This window comes from Quercus suber, unplaced genomic scaffold, assembly GCF_002906115.3.
Source record: "Quercus suber isolate HL8 unplaced genomic scaffold, Cork oak 2.0 scaffold_127, whole genome shotgun sequence".
NCBI classification, from domain to species: Eukaryota; Viridiplantae; Streptophyta; class Magnoliopsida; order Fagales; family Fagaceae; genus Quercus; species Quercus suber.
Window position 1 is genome coordinate 31836 of NW_027069590.1, and position 14360 is coordinate 46195.

Below are 14360 nucleotides of genomic sequence, written 5' to 3' on the forward strand. Positions count from 1 at the left end.
CTGAATATATTTTCTTTTTTCAAAAATAACATTTTCAAAATATATTTTACACGAACCAAACGGGCCTTTCAATACCATTGAAACTAAGATTTGGTGCTGCCGTGCTGGTAACGACAGTGGGTCATTGCAGACAGGTGCTCACTATATAAAATCAACCACAAATTGCCTGAGTGTTGTCCACTTCAGTGATAGAAAATGATTGTCCCTACTCTTAAAAGAGTGTCCTTGGAAGTTGGAACATCTTAAAACAGAGATGTTCTTCTTCCTCTTCTTGTACGATGGGGGACCGTTATTTCTAGTAATAGCATATTATATTTGGATTATTCTAGCTCACAATTTTGGACCTAGTAGGCGATGGCTATAAAACGTTATTATTATTTTTGTTGTTGTTAAGAAACAATGGCTCTAAAACATTGAAAGAGATAATTTAGAAATCCTAAACTAATTAGATACTATTTTTTTTTTCAGTTATTAAATACTAAACATAATGTTAGTAACCATTACCTTCAGTGTCAATCTCGATTTTTTATGTATTTTTTGATAAGTGCAATAGTTTTTATAGGTTTGATATTGTCTTTATATTGCAATTAATCTTTGGTGAAAAACTACCTCCATTGCTAAATGGTTGGGTTTTGTCTTTTAGTAGAACTAGTTTATAATTTGTGCATGTATATGAGTACAGTTAAAAACAATTGTAATTAACCACCGCGCATCATTGGTACAGTGGTCACTCTACAAGTATAAATGCTTGTGGGGTGTGGAGGGCAAGGGTCAAGATTCAAGTTTTTAGGAGGGAGCTTCACACACATATACACTTAGATTAGGATAGAGTAGAAATTCTATCTTATAAAAAAAAATTGTAATTAATGCACATATACACACATATATAATATATGTGTTTCTATCTAGTTAGTAGCGAATTGTACATATTCATAGTATTATTTAAATGATTTATAAATTTGAATTATTTTAAGTTATTCATGAAAGTAAAATCATTAAAACTCTTTTTTTTTTCTTCTAATTTTATATATAGAGTTAGATATATGATTATGTTATTTATGATTTTTTATATAGGATTCTTTTTGTTTTCTACACCGAATTAACTTATTTGACACAAAAATAATAAAATAAAATAAAAAACTTAGATGAGATACATGGTGCAAAAATAAATTCTAATTAAAATTTAATTGAACATCTTAACAATTTTGTGTGTATATAAAAAATTGCTTGAGTTTTATCCACTTCACTGATTGATAGAAAATGATTCTACCTACTCTTAGAGACCGTTTGGCCTCAGCGTTTAAGACCCGCGTTGCACGTTTACAGCCTTTTATTTATTTATTTTTTTTTTATTATTTTTTTTTTCACGCGTCCCCAGCTTTTCAGAGACAGTTTTACTGTAGCAACACTGTTCACGAACTTTTCCACCAACTTTTACTGTTCACGGACCCACAATTTTCACTTTTTAACAACTTTTTCATTAAAAATAGGTCCCACGGTACTATTCACACATTTAAAAATTATTTTGCTACAGTATTTTTCAGTTTTCAGTTTCAATTTTCAATTTTCAGCTGTATCCAAACGGGCCTAACGAGTGTCCTTGGATGTTGCAACATCTTAAAACAGAGATGTTCTTCTTCTTCTTCTTCTTATTGTACAATGTGGGACCGTTATTTCTAGTAATAGCATATTATATTTGGATTATTCTAGCTCACAATTTTGGACCTAGTAGGCGATGGCTATAAAACATTATTATTATTATTATTTTGTTGAGAAACAATGGCTCTAAAACATTGAAAGAGGTAATTTAGAAATCCTAAACTAATTAGATACTTTTTTTTTTTTTTTTTTGAGTTATTGAATACTAAACATAATGTTAGGAACCATTACCTTCAGTGTCAATCTTGATTTTTTATGTATGTTTTGATAAGTACAATAGATTTTATTGGTTTGATATTGTCTTTATAATGCAATTAATCTTTGGTGAAAAACTACCTCCATCGCTAAATTGTTGGGTTTAGTCTTTTAGTAGAACTAGTTTATAATTTGTGCATATGTATGAGTACAATTAAAAATAATTGTAGGTAACGAACATATACACACACATATAATATATGTGTTTCTACCTAGTTAGTAGCAAATTGTACATATTCATAGTATTATTTAAATGATTTATAAATTTGAATTATTTTAAGTTACTCATGAAAGTAAAATCATTAAAACTTTCTCTTTTTTTAATTTTATATATAGAATTAGATATATGATTATGTTATTTATGATTTATTTATATTGTATTCCTTGTTTTCTATATCAAATTAACTCATTTGACACAAAAATAAAAAATAAAATAAAAAAACTTTGATGAGATACGTGGTGCAAAAATAAATTCCAATTAAAATCTAATTAGATTTTCTTTCAACTTTTTGTGTGTGTATATATATATATAATTTTTAGCATGGACAAGAACTTTAATTATAGCTCAATTGATATATATATATATATATATATTTTTTTTTGTTGGTATTTTCAACAAAAATTTAGGGTTAAAATCACCCTCCCATTCTAATTATAGAATTATCCAAAAAATAAAATAAAAAAGAATTTTTAATATTTTTTATGGGGTTTTATCTAAAATCTCAGTATAGAAGTAAATGATTAAATTATGTTTTTTTTTTGAGAGAGAGTTTCAACCTATGGCATCCGCTCTTGATGATAGCTCTTTATCATCAGACTAAGACACCAATTAGTTTTTGGTGTAGGCGGGGATTGAACCCCAGATCTCTTATACAACTATCAGAGACATTACCAGTTGAGCTAACTGGAATCTACAAATTATGTTCAATCTTCTTTGAACAAATTTTATTTAAATTACTTATGTTGTTTTTTACAATTTTCCTAAATTGATATTTTATTTATTAATACTTATTAATTAAATATGTATCATATATTTTTTTTTTCAAACTTTAGAAGCTAAACATTCACCCTAAAATGTAATTCAGATTCAAAATCCAAATAGTAACAGTTACGTGAACTTTATTTTTATTTTTTATGGGATACGTGAGCTTTGTTGATTTGCTTATTTACCGGTTAGAATTGTAGAAAAAGAGCAGTGAAAATAAAAGGGTTTGGTTTATTTCTTATACTTTATAAAAAAGAATCTCATTTTATTTTAATGAGAAACTGTCGCATTACTTACTAACTAAATAAAATGTAGAAATTAAAACCTACTATCATTTGTTATTGTATATTTAAAACAAAAAAATATGTCTAGTTAAAAAATTACTAAAAGTAAGCCAAATCCAAAAAAAAAAAAAGTTTTCTTTTTTTTTTGGGCAGTGGAAACAGGAAACTACCCAAATAAGCAAAATTGTTGGCATTTTTTGCTTACCAAACACACTTGAGAATAAAATCTCGAATCTTTCCGAATTGAGAAAAAAAAAAAAAAAATCCACCACCAATAGAATATCACAAACCAAAAAAGAAAAGAAAGAATCATAGTATAAACCAAGTCTATTTATGAAGAAGGTATCTCATGTATTGGATGTGTGCATATTTCCTTTCACAGCATGTGTATGGATCCACACACTTTGATAGAGATACAACTCTTTAGGTGTTTTAATTAAATTTAATCCTGTAATTGTAGTGATAAATAAATTACATTATTAGATTTTCAAAAGAAAAAAAAATCACATAATTAAATTTTATTATTTTTAGAAAAAAAATTATGTATTTATTTATTGGTGTTGCATACAGCACAACAAAATAGTTGAATTTACTTAGGAGGTCTAACATATCAATTAAGAAATTGCATCTAAATTTTGTCCAATAATAAAAAAGGAGAAAATGAACGGAAGTGTTGGAAGAAGGGATGAGATGTCAAACAACGTTTTATCCATTCAGCATTCAGCAATGGGACGATGAGGAGGCAAGGAAGGAGGGAAGAAGGTGCATGGGTTGTGTCATGTGTGGCCGTGGAGGAGGTTTCAACTGATGAGATAAATAGAATATCACAAACCAAAAAAGAAAAGAAAGAATCATAGTATAAACCAAGTCTATTTATGAAGAAGGTATCTCATGTATTGGATGTGTGCATATTTCCTTTCACAGCATGTGTATGGATCCACACACTTTGATAGAGATACAACTCTTTAGGTGTTTTAATTAAATTTAATCCTGTAATTGTAGTGATAAATAAATTACATTATTAGATTTTCAAAAGAAAAAAAAATCACATAATTAAATTTTATTATTTTTAGAAAAAAAATTATGTATTTATTTATTGGTGTTGCATACAGCACAACAAAATAGTTGAATTTACTTAGGAGGTCTAACATATCAATTAAGAAATTGCATCTAAATTTTGTCCAATAATAAAAAAGGAGAAAATGAACGGAAGTGTTGGAAGAAGGGATGAGATGTCAAACAACGTTTTATCCATTCAGCATTCAGCAATGGGACGATGAGGAGGCAAGGAAGGAGGGAAGAAGGTGCATGGGTTGTGTCATGTGTGGCCGTGGAGGAGGTTTCAACTGATGAGATGGACAACCTATCTAAGAGGGTAGTTGATTACAGTTCTTTTCCTTTTCTTTTTAATTCTTTGGACCATTCTTTTAAAATCTTCTGCCTTCAACATAGATTTCGTTTTTTATTTTTATTTTTAATGTTTTTGAAGAAAAATTCCATTAACAAAAAATAGAGAGTATACAAGCCAAATAGGGTTTCTATTTTTTTTTTTTTTTACCATCCGTGAACAGTTGGTTCTCATATATGCGAACCAACTGTAGCTTAGGATGTAAAAAAAAAATTATTATTTTATTGGCAAATATCATATGGTGTGTTAGAGATAGGAGAGCTTTATAATATTTTATGGAGTAGTTTATTATTTTATTGTATTATTTTATTGTGTTGTATGTAAAAATAGAAACTAAAATGTTGGGTGAATTGTAATAGGATAGTAAAATAAATAAAATAAGTTTTTAGTGTGTAAAATAGAGATTGATATGCATTCCTGAATGCTAGTGCTTAAAAGGAAAAAGTTGAGGCCAAACTGAAACATCAACATTATAATCAAAATGCCCAACTAACTAACAGGTGAGACACCTTACTCTATTTTTTTTTTTTCTTTCTTCTCTTTTAATTTATTTTTATTTCAATTAATGTTATTATTATTATTGAACATATAAGTATATGCCCATTAATCCAAGGATGTGAGAAGACAAACTGAAGTCAAATTCAACCTAGTAGACCATTAAATACCAACCAAACCAATTTTACTATATTTTCAATTATCTTTATACGCCCACTTAATTATAATCTCACGTTAGTATCCTCGACACTTTATTCTTGTCCCTAATAACTCAAACAAAAAAGAATTAAATAGTAAGGTGTGGACCAAGTGACCTTTTATTTATTTATTTATTTATTTATTTTTTTTTTTGGGGGAGATAACCGCCCTGGGGGGCAAAAGGCCCAAAACTTTATTAATGAAAGCAGAAAAACCAAACAATTACAATACATCACGAGAAAAATTCAATAGAACTTTATTGTCAACTATTTGCTTTATTATCAATACCAATATATCAATGGGGACGAAGTGACGTTATTATCAATTATTTGCTTTATTTATCTTCCACCTAATCTAATAAATAACTTTTTTGGTACCCCATTCAATAATTGCTTTTGAAAAATTCTCTTTAGCGACACTGCCGCATGTGATACATACATGTTGAGTCCTTTGACAATAACTTAAGTGTCGTTAACTTTTTATTCTGAACAGAAAAAAGTGTTGTTAATTTTGATTTTAGTATTTAATAATTTTTAATGAAACTATATTATTAATTCTTGAAATTTATCTTGCAAATATAATTGATCAATCAAGTTTTAAGCAAGACGATGATTTCTCAAGTAAAAGAAAATGAGCGCCTTTTTAGTAAGAGCATTCACATCAGTTCATTTAAAGTCTTCTAAAATACATATACAATGTAAATTTTACACATTTTGAGTAAAAAAACACCCACATCAGTGGGTGTAAAAATATGTAAAGCTGGCTATATTTTTCCATGTGCTACAGTACCCGTGTAAATATACACGGGTATTGTAGCACATGTAAACATTAAAATAATAATATCACAGTTCACGGTACAGTATAAAAAACTTATTTTTCTCTTTTACGCTCTTTTTTTTTTCTCTCACCTCTCACTGAGCACACCATGCAGGTCTCAGCTTCTCTCCCTGTTTCATTCCTCTCTTCCTCTCATCTTATTTCTTCATCTACGCTTTTGCTCATTTTCTATTGACAGACTCATCTTCTCTATTTGATCGGTTTGGGGGTTTTCCAGGGTGGATCAATTGACAGTCTCATCTTCTCCATTGACAGACTTTGGGGCTAATTTCTCTAAAAAGGTATGGGTTTTTCTCATTGAGATTTTAAGTTTTTTTTGCTTTTTGGTTTCAAGCAAGATTCTTGGGAGTTTCTCTAAACTTTTTTTTTAGGGTTTCTTTTTTCAAATTTTTTCTGGTTTGGGGTTTTTTTAGGGATTCTTCAGAGCACACCCGAATGTTTATTTTTGGAATTTATTAGTATTTCAAATTTTGTGTATATTTATATTTGATTATTTTAGAGTTTAGGTAAGGATTAAATTTTGTCTTTTGATAGGGATTAGTATTCCTGTGTGTAGGGAGTGTTTGAAGAATTTGAATTGATTGAACAGGGTCTATAATTAGTTTCTCCCTTGTTTTGGGACTGATTAGCTTCTCCCCTGTTTTCGGACTGATTGAACAGGGTATATACTTTGTGTCTTATGAACTTAACTATTGTTTGGTACTTCTTCTGTTTTATGTACACATTTATTTGCTGTTTGGGTGTTCAAGTTCCATAATTAGTGACTTCCAATGGGTATTGGATTGTTTTTGCAACCTACTCTGAGTAAGAATATCATGGAGAGAATTGCGGACATATCCCTTTGTTTTTGCAACCTACTCCATTTGCAACCTGTCGTGAGCCTTTTTTTTATTTTATTTTATTTTTTTATTTTATAAGTAACTAGTAGCCTATATCCCTTTATTGAATTGTTTCATGTAATTTTGTAATGGGTCAATTGCCTAACTGATTTAGGAGTCCTTTAGTTGGGACCCAGATTAGTTCTTAAAGTTCACATTGTGGTCCTTGACTTAAAGACCTAGACAAACTTATATTTGTCTCCATTGTTTAGCACCTAGTCAGTTTGGTTTAATTATTAGCTAATATTTTAGTTTTATGCAGATCTATTCTTAGATTTGTTTTTAGAATTTAATTTTGTTGCATGCATGTAGCTATTTTGGGGTCTACTTATGATGTTTTTGCTTGTTTGATTTAGGGGAAGGTGATAATAAAAGACTAACTACAAAAACCCATCCAACTGTACTGTACATAAAGAGATATTGATCATCAAGAAAAATTAAATTGATAAAGCAACCCATTTATGTACATCACACAGTTATCTGAAATAAAAGAGAATTTCATAACCCATTAATTCCATGCTAGTTAGCTATTTTTTATTTTATTTTTGGTAATGCTGAGTGTTTTTACTATGTACTAATATTGTTTATTTAATGTGTGATGAATTTGTTTTGAGGAATGCCTTTTCTTTTTTGTTTTCAATTTTGTTGCTTATTAGTGCTGCTTCTGAATTACTTTGGTGTTTGTTAGGTGATTGACTCACAAAATCAAAATCCCTTCTTCCTTGACATTTTACAAGAAAATGAAAAAGGAGAAATTAAAGAAAAGAAAGAATTGTGATGACCAATGCTTTCCTCCCAATTGGACAAAATCAAGGAAGAAAAGAGGAGAATGCATGAGGAGAAAAAGGAAAGTATGCGCATTGCATTAGAAGAACGAAGAGAATTAATGCGTGTTGCATCCGAAGAACGAAAAGAGTTGATTCGTATCAAGGAAGAGAAGAACGAAGTAGAAAAAAGGAAAATGGAAGATGAAATTATGATGAAAGATACAAGAACCATGGATCCTGAGCAAAAAGAATACATTCGTCTACGTCGCTTGGAAATCTTGGAGAGGTTAAGGTCTAAATATCCATCATAATTTGAATGTTATTATTGACAATATCTAATCAAGAAATTTTTTGTATAGTGCAAAGATACCTAGCACATAGTTGACATAGATGATTTTTTGTAGTATTTACTTGTGCAAGGGAACAAATGCAATGTTGTAAATTTTGTATTGTGCACAGACACTAGCACTTGATTATTGAATTTAATTTGTGATTATGTTCTTGTCATTCTATTTTGGGTGAAGCAATGTTTCTGTTGTGCAGTGGCTGTACTTGCTGATTTTTCTGCATAATTATTGATTTTTCTGCATAATTACAAGTGGCTGTACTTGCTGATTTTTCTGCATAATTATTTGTTTATGCAGAAACTGTTTTGTTTTTCTGCATAATGTTATGGTGTCGCTTGTTGCAGCTGCATACCTGCATTTGCTGCTGCTGCTGCTGCTGCTTGTTTAGCTCTAGGCATAATGTTATTTTTTTGCAGAAACTGTTTTATTTTTCTGCATAATGATATTTTTCTGCTTAATGATATTTTTCTGCAGAAACTGTTTTAATTTTCTGCATAATGATATTTTTCTGCAGAAACTGTTTTATTTTTCTGCATAATGATCTGTTTTATTTTTCTGCAGAAACTGTTTTAATTTTCTGCAGAAACTGTTTTATTTTTCTGCATAATGATATTTTTCTGCGTAATGATATTTTTCTGTAGAAACTGTTTTATTTTTCTGCAGAAATTGTTTTATTTTTCTGCATAATGATATTTTTCTGCGTAATGATATTTTTCTGCAGAAACTGTTTTATTTTTCTGCATATTTCTTGCTTCTACAGTATAGGTCCGACTCCTCTAATTGTGGTCCAAATGAATTATTAGGTATAGAATGTCAATGTATGGTATAACTGTGCTGTGTTTGTAGTTGTCTTTTGATTGTCGTGCCACATTTAACTTTATTGACATAAATATAAAAGTATAAAGAATAAAACAAAACATTTTTAAGAATAGTGAAATAGACCATTTTGAAATATAAAGTAAATATTGAGGATTAAATAACAATGAAGGTTTACATTAAATAAAAGTAGTAATACTTAGAAATTTAGAATTCTAAATTCCTACGATTGGCCTTGTAGTTGCCATAGATGCTCGACAAGATCCGCTTGAAGTTGAGAATGAATTCCTTTATCTCTAATGGAATTATGACGTTCAATGAACTGCATAAGGTTACAAGTGGGATTATGTGACACCGGTTTAGGTCCATTATTATCGATTTGATCATAATCAAAGTCATTTGCTCCAAGGTAAGTATGCCGCTCATCTTCAACGATCATATTATGCAATATTATACATGCCATCATAATGTCCTTAAGCATTTCAAGGTGGAAAAAACGTGCAGGCCCACGCACAATTGCAAATTGCGCTTGAAGTACTCCAAAAGCACGTTCGACATCCTTCCTAGCCGCCTCTTGTGAGGAAGCAAAATGTTGTCTTTTACGGTCTTGTGGTGCTGGAATTGTTTTGACAAATGTTTCCCATGATGGATATATACCATCTGCAAGATAGTACCCCATTGAATAGTCATTACCATTTATTGAGTAATTAACTGGAGGAGCACACCCTTCAGCAAGCTCAGAAAATACAGAAGACCGCTCTAGGACATTGATGTCATTGTGAGACCCCGGTAACCCAAAAAATGCATGCCATATCCAAAGGTCATACGACGCCACGATTTCCAAAATTATCGTTGGATCATGGGTATGACCAATATATTGACCTTTCCACTTACTTGGACAATTCTTCCATTTCCAATGCATGTAGTCAATGCTCCCCAGCATTCCTGGAAATCCATGGTGTTGGCCAACCGCTAACAACCTTGCAATGTCATTGTTGTTTGGTGACCTCAAGTACTCTTCAGAAAAGATTGAAACTACCGCTTTAACAAATTTTTTTAAGCTTTTTATTGCAGTGCTTTCTCCAATCCTCAAGTATTCATCCATGAAATCAGCTGACACTCCATAAGCAAGCATTTTGATTGCGGCGGTCATCTTTTGAAGGGAAGACAACCCAAGTGTGTTAGCCGCATTTCTTTTTTGAACAAAGTATGGTTCAATAGCTTCAACTCTTGAATGGATACGTAGAAAAAGAGAACGACTCATTTGAAACCTCCTTCGAAATACATTAGGAGGATACACTGGTGTTTCAGCAAAATAATCATGGAAAAGCCTGTTATGACCTTGCAAAGGATTACGCCAGATAAACCTGCGAGGTTGAGCCGAACGACGTCATGATGTTGATGCTCCTTCGTTGTTTAATTCTTCTATGGCAATAGCTAGAGTAAGTTCCAACTCATCATCATCAGAAGATGAGTCAAATGGAGGCTCATCATTTGGAAAAATAAAATCAATGTCATTATGGAAATCCATTAAGAGAGAACAAAAACCAAATGGAAGAGATAATTTTGTAGAAGTGGATGGAAATTAGAGAGAAAATGGTCATATTTATAGAGCAAGAATGTGACTTGAGTTTGAATTTCAAAATTTTGACCTTTAGGTTTGAATTTACCATTGGGTTTAAAGTTAAAAAATATGACCTTTAGGTTTGAATTTACCATTGGGTTTAAAGTTAAAAAAAAAAAAAAAAAAATATGACTTTTAGGTTTGAATTTACCATTGGGTTTAAAGTTAAAAATTAAAAAAATTAAAAAAAAAAGACTTTTAGGTTTGAATTTACCTTTTGGGTTTAAAGTTAAAAAAATATGACATTTAGGTTTGAATTTACCATTGGGTTTAAAGTTAAAAATATGACCTTTACGTTTGAATTTACCATTGGGTTTAAAGTAAAAAAAAAAAAAAAAAAAAGACATTTAGGTTTGAATTTACCAAGTTAAAAAAAAAAAGACTTTTAGGTTTGAATTTACCATTGGGTTTAAAGTTAAAAAAATATGACCTTTAGGTTTGAATTTACCATTGGGTTTAAAGTTAGGTTTGAATTACCATTTGAATTTCAAAATTATGACCGATGGATATAACAATAAAAATTATGACCGTAGGGTAAAAAAAAAGAAAATGACCGTTGGTAGGAGACATCGATTCAATCACCGATTCTAGCAATACGGTGGTCGGAGACATCAATTTGATGGCGGTAGTCGGAGCAACTATTACAACAATCGGCCCATCGGTGATGGCGGTACAATGGTCGGAGACACCAATCCGGTGGGCGGTCACCAAAGCCACTATTTTGGTAGTTTGGGCATCAATGGCGTTCGTCGAAGCCACTATTTTAATAATCCACCTACCGGTGGGTCACTATTTGGCAGTACGGTGGGCGGCGAGACCAATCCGACGACGTTCGCCGGAGCCACTATTTTGGTGGTTCGGCCATCGGACCTCCAACACGAGTGGCTCCATTGGTCGAGCCACCGGTGTTGGTAGTTTACTTAAAATATAAGTTTAAATTAAAAAAAAGTATGATCATTAGAGAAATAAAAAAAAAATGGAGTATAATGAATATTTTATTGAAATATCTTGTAAAATAAATGAACTGATGTGGGTATTTTGTAAAAGTGAATGTGTAAAATAGAAAAAGTAGGTTTTTAGTGTAAAAATGGATGTGTAAAATACACATACTGATGTGAATGCTCTAAGTGTTAACGTTTATGTGATGAAATAAACAGTGAACAAAACATCTTTTTAATTGACATGACTTTTTTTTAAATAAAATATTATAAAATTGAATTTAAATTTTAGGGTCCGTTTGGTTCGCGTAATATAATTTTCAGAAAATAGCTTATTTTTTGGAAATACTATTTTCGAGAAAGAAAAATATTTTCAGGTGTTTGGTTGTATTATAAAAATTGTCGTAGAAAATATTTTCATGTGTTTGGTTCTGTTCTGAAAATGCTATTTTCCTACAATTTTTTCATATTTTCTCAGCTATTTTCTCAGCATCCAAACAAATTTTATTACAAAAAATTTCAACATCACAGTTAATTCAACAACAAATTCCGGCAATCAAAAGCCACAACCACCAAAACATCACCACCACACCACCATAACAACAACAACAATCAAACTTTAAAAAAACAAAACTGAGAGATCGAGGAAGAGAGAGCGATGGGTCTGGGTCTGGGTCTGGGTCGACGACGAGATCGAGGTTCGTGGAAAGGCGAGATCGAGGAGGCGATGGGTCTGGGTCTAGGTCTGGGTCGACGACGAGGTCGAGGTTCGTGGATCGGCGAGATCGAGGAGGTGATGGGTCTGGATTTGGGTCGAAGGAGATGGGTCTGGGTCGAAGGTAGAAGGCGATGGGTTCGTCGATTTGTGGGTCGAAGGTCGTCGGCGGTTGCTCCGGGCTTGGAGCGGCGGTTTGAGCTCGCGGCTCGTGCTCTTTCTCTCTCTCTCTTCGTGCTCTCTCTCTCTCTCTGTTTTCTGAAAAATGGCATTTGATGTGAAAATAAAAGGGGAAAAGAATTTCACCCTTGACCGTGGGTCAACTGAAATGAATTTCCGGAAATGCTATTTTCCATGTGCAACCAAACACCTGCATTTACAGAAAAGCATTTTCGGAAGTAGTTTTCACCCAAAGCAAACACAGCCTTAGTGGATTTGTCATCTGACACATCTTTCATATAGATTGAGAGAATGGATATGGAGATTGACATTGCACCGAAGACAACGAAGTATTGAACAACCAGATTCACTAGAGCCGTGGCAGGCATTCCACTTTAGCTATAGTGCCCTTTCATCTCCGCCAATAAAAGGTGTCTGTCACTGTTAGACTAATAGTGTTAGTGTCACTTCTATGTCTTTTCATGTGGCACTTTGCCACTTAAAGGTTGCGTAGGCAAACTTTTAGAAAGTTCAGAGCATTAGAGCATAACATTAGAGCTAACAATTTAGTTTTTTAACTCTATCAAAAGTAACTTTATTTATTTTACCTACATACATACTATAGCAATGAACTAAAAGTTACTTTATTTATTTTACCTACATACATGCTGCAGTAGTGGATCTATTTTAGCTTTCAATACAAGAAAATAATATAAATATCATAATAAAATAATATATCCCTACAATAAAATAATATATCTTACTACCCGAAAAATATCCACAGTACTAACTACAACCACCTCTACCATCAGCCATAGCCACAACCATAGCCACAACCACCACTACCACCACCGCCACCATTCATCAACCAGAGAAACCCAGCCACCATTCATCAACCAGAGAAACCCAGCCACCATTCATCAACCGTCAATAAACCCCATTCATCAACCATTAACAAAAATAAAACCCATTCATCAAAATAAAAATAGAACCCATCAACATAAAACCCAGTCATGGCGTCAACGTTATTTTGTCAATCACAGTGACAAAATCAAAACCTAGCATCGGCGATCATGGGTCTTGGTGTTTGAGATGGAGAAAGATTGAGAGATAGAGTAGAGGAAAAATGAGATAGAAGAGAGATAGGGGCGTAGAATGAAGAGATCAATTAGCGTTGTTGGCGTTAGGCAAGGGCTTGGGTCGGCGGCGAGTGGAGGAATTAAAGCTTGCAACAGGAAGAAATGAAGAGTGTGAGGACTGACTAAGGGAAGAGAGGAGCAACGGGTAGAAATGGGGAAGGAGGAGAAAGAAAAATAAAATTAAAATATTCTAACCATAGTGTGAACACAAAATAAAATAATATTTTTTTTTAACCTTTGAGTTACTGTGCACATCTATCTTTAGATGTGCACTGTAGCTGAGAAGCACATTCATGCATGTAAAAATGATTGTGCTCTCTTTTGGAAGGAAAATGAAAACCTTGATAAATGTCCGGTGTGTCAAACGCCTAGATACAAGGATAATAGCACATGTGGTAAGAAGATTGCTCAAAAAGTATTGCGCTACTTTCCATTGACACTGAGGTTGCAGAGATTATATATGTCTAGAAAAATAGCTAAGGACATGAGATGGTACATAGAAAAACGTGTGAATGATGGGATATTAAGGCATCCAGCTGATAGTCAGGAGTGGAAGGAATTTGACTTGAAACATCATGAGTTTGCCCTAAAACCTCGCAATGTGAGGTTAGGGATGGTTATAGATGGTTTTAACCCTTTTGAGAATATGAACAATAACTATAGTATGTGACCTGTCATACTCATTCCCTATAACCTACCACCTTGGTTAGTAATGAAAGAACCTTATTTTATGATGTCCTTACTTATTCCTGGACCCAATCAACCAGGAAATGAGTTTGATGTTTTCTTGAGGCCATTAGTTGATGAGTTGAAGGAGTTGTGAGAAGAGGGTGCATACACTTACGATGCATCTTGT

At 32.2% G+C, this 14360-nt stretch overlaps 1 protein-coding gene across 1 annotated transcript; it reads right to left on the minus strand.

The window, feature by feature from the left end:
* Positions 1-9152: 9152 nt before the first annotated feature.
* Positions 9153-10082, minus strand: LOC112023512 (uncharacterized). Its single transcript, XM_024056116.2, has one exon. The coding sequence runs from the start codon at positions 10080-10082 to the stop codon at positions 9153-9155; it is 930 nt and encodes a 309-aa protein (XP_023911884.2).
* Between the last annotated feature and the right edge of the window lie 4278 nt (positions 10083-14360).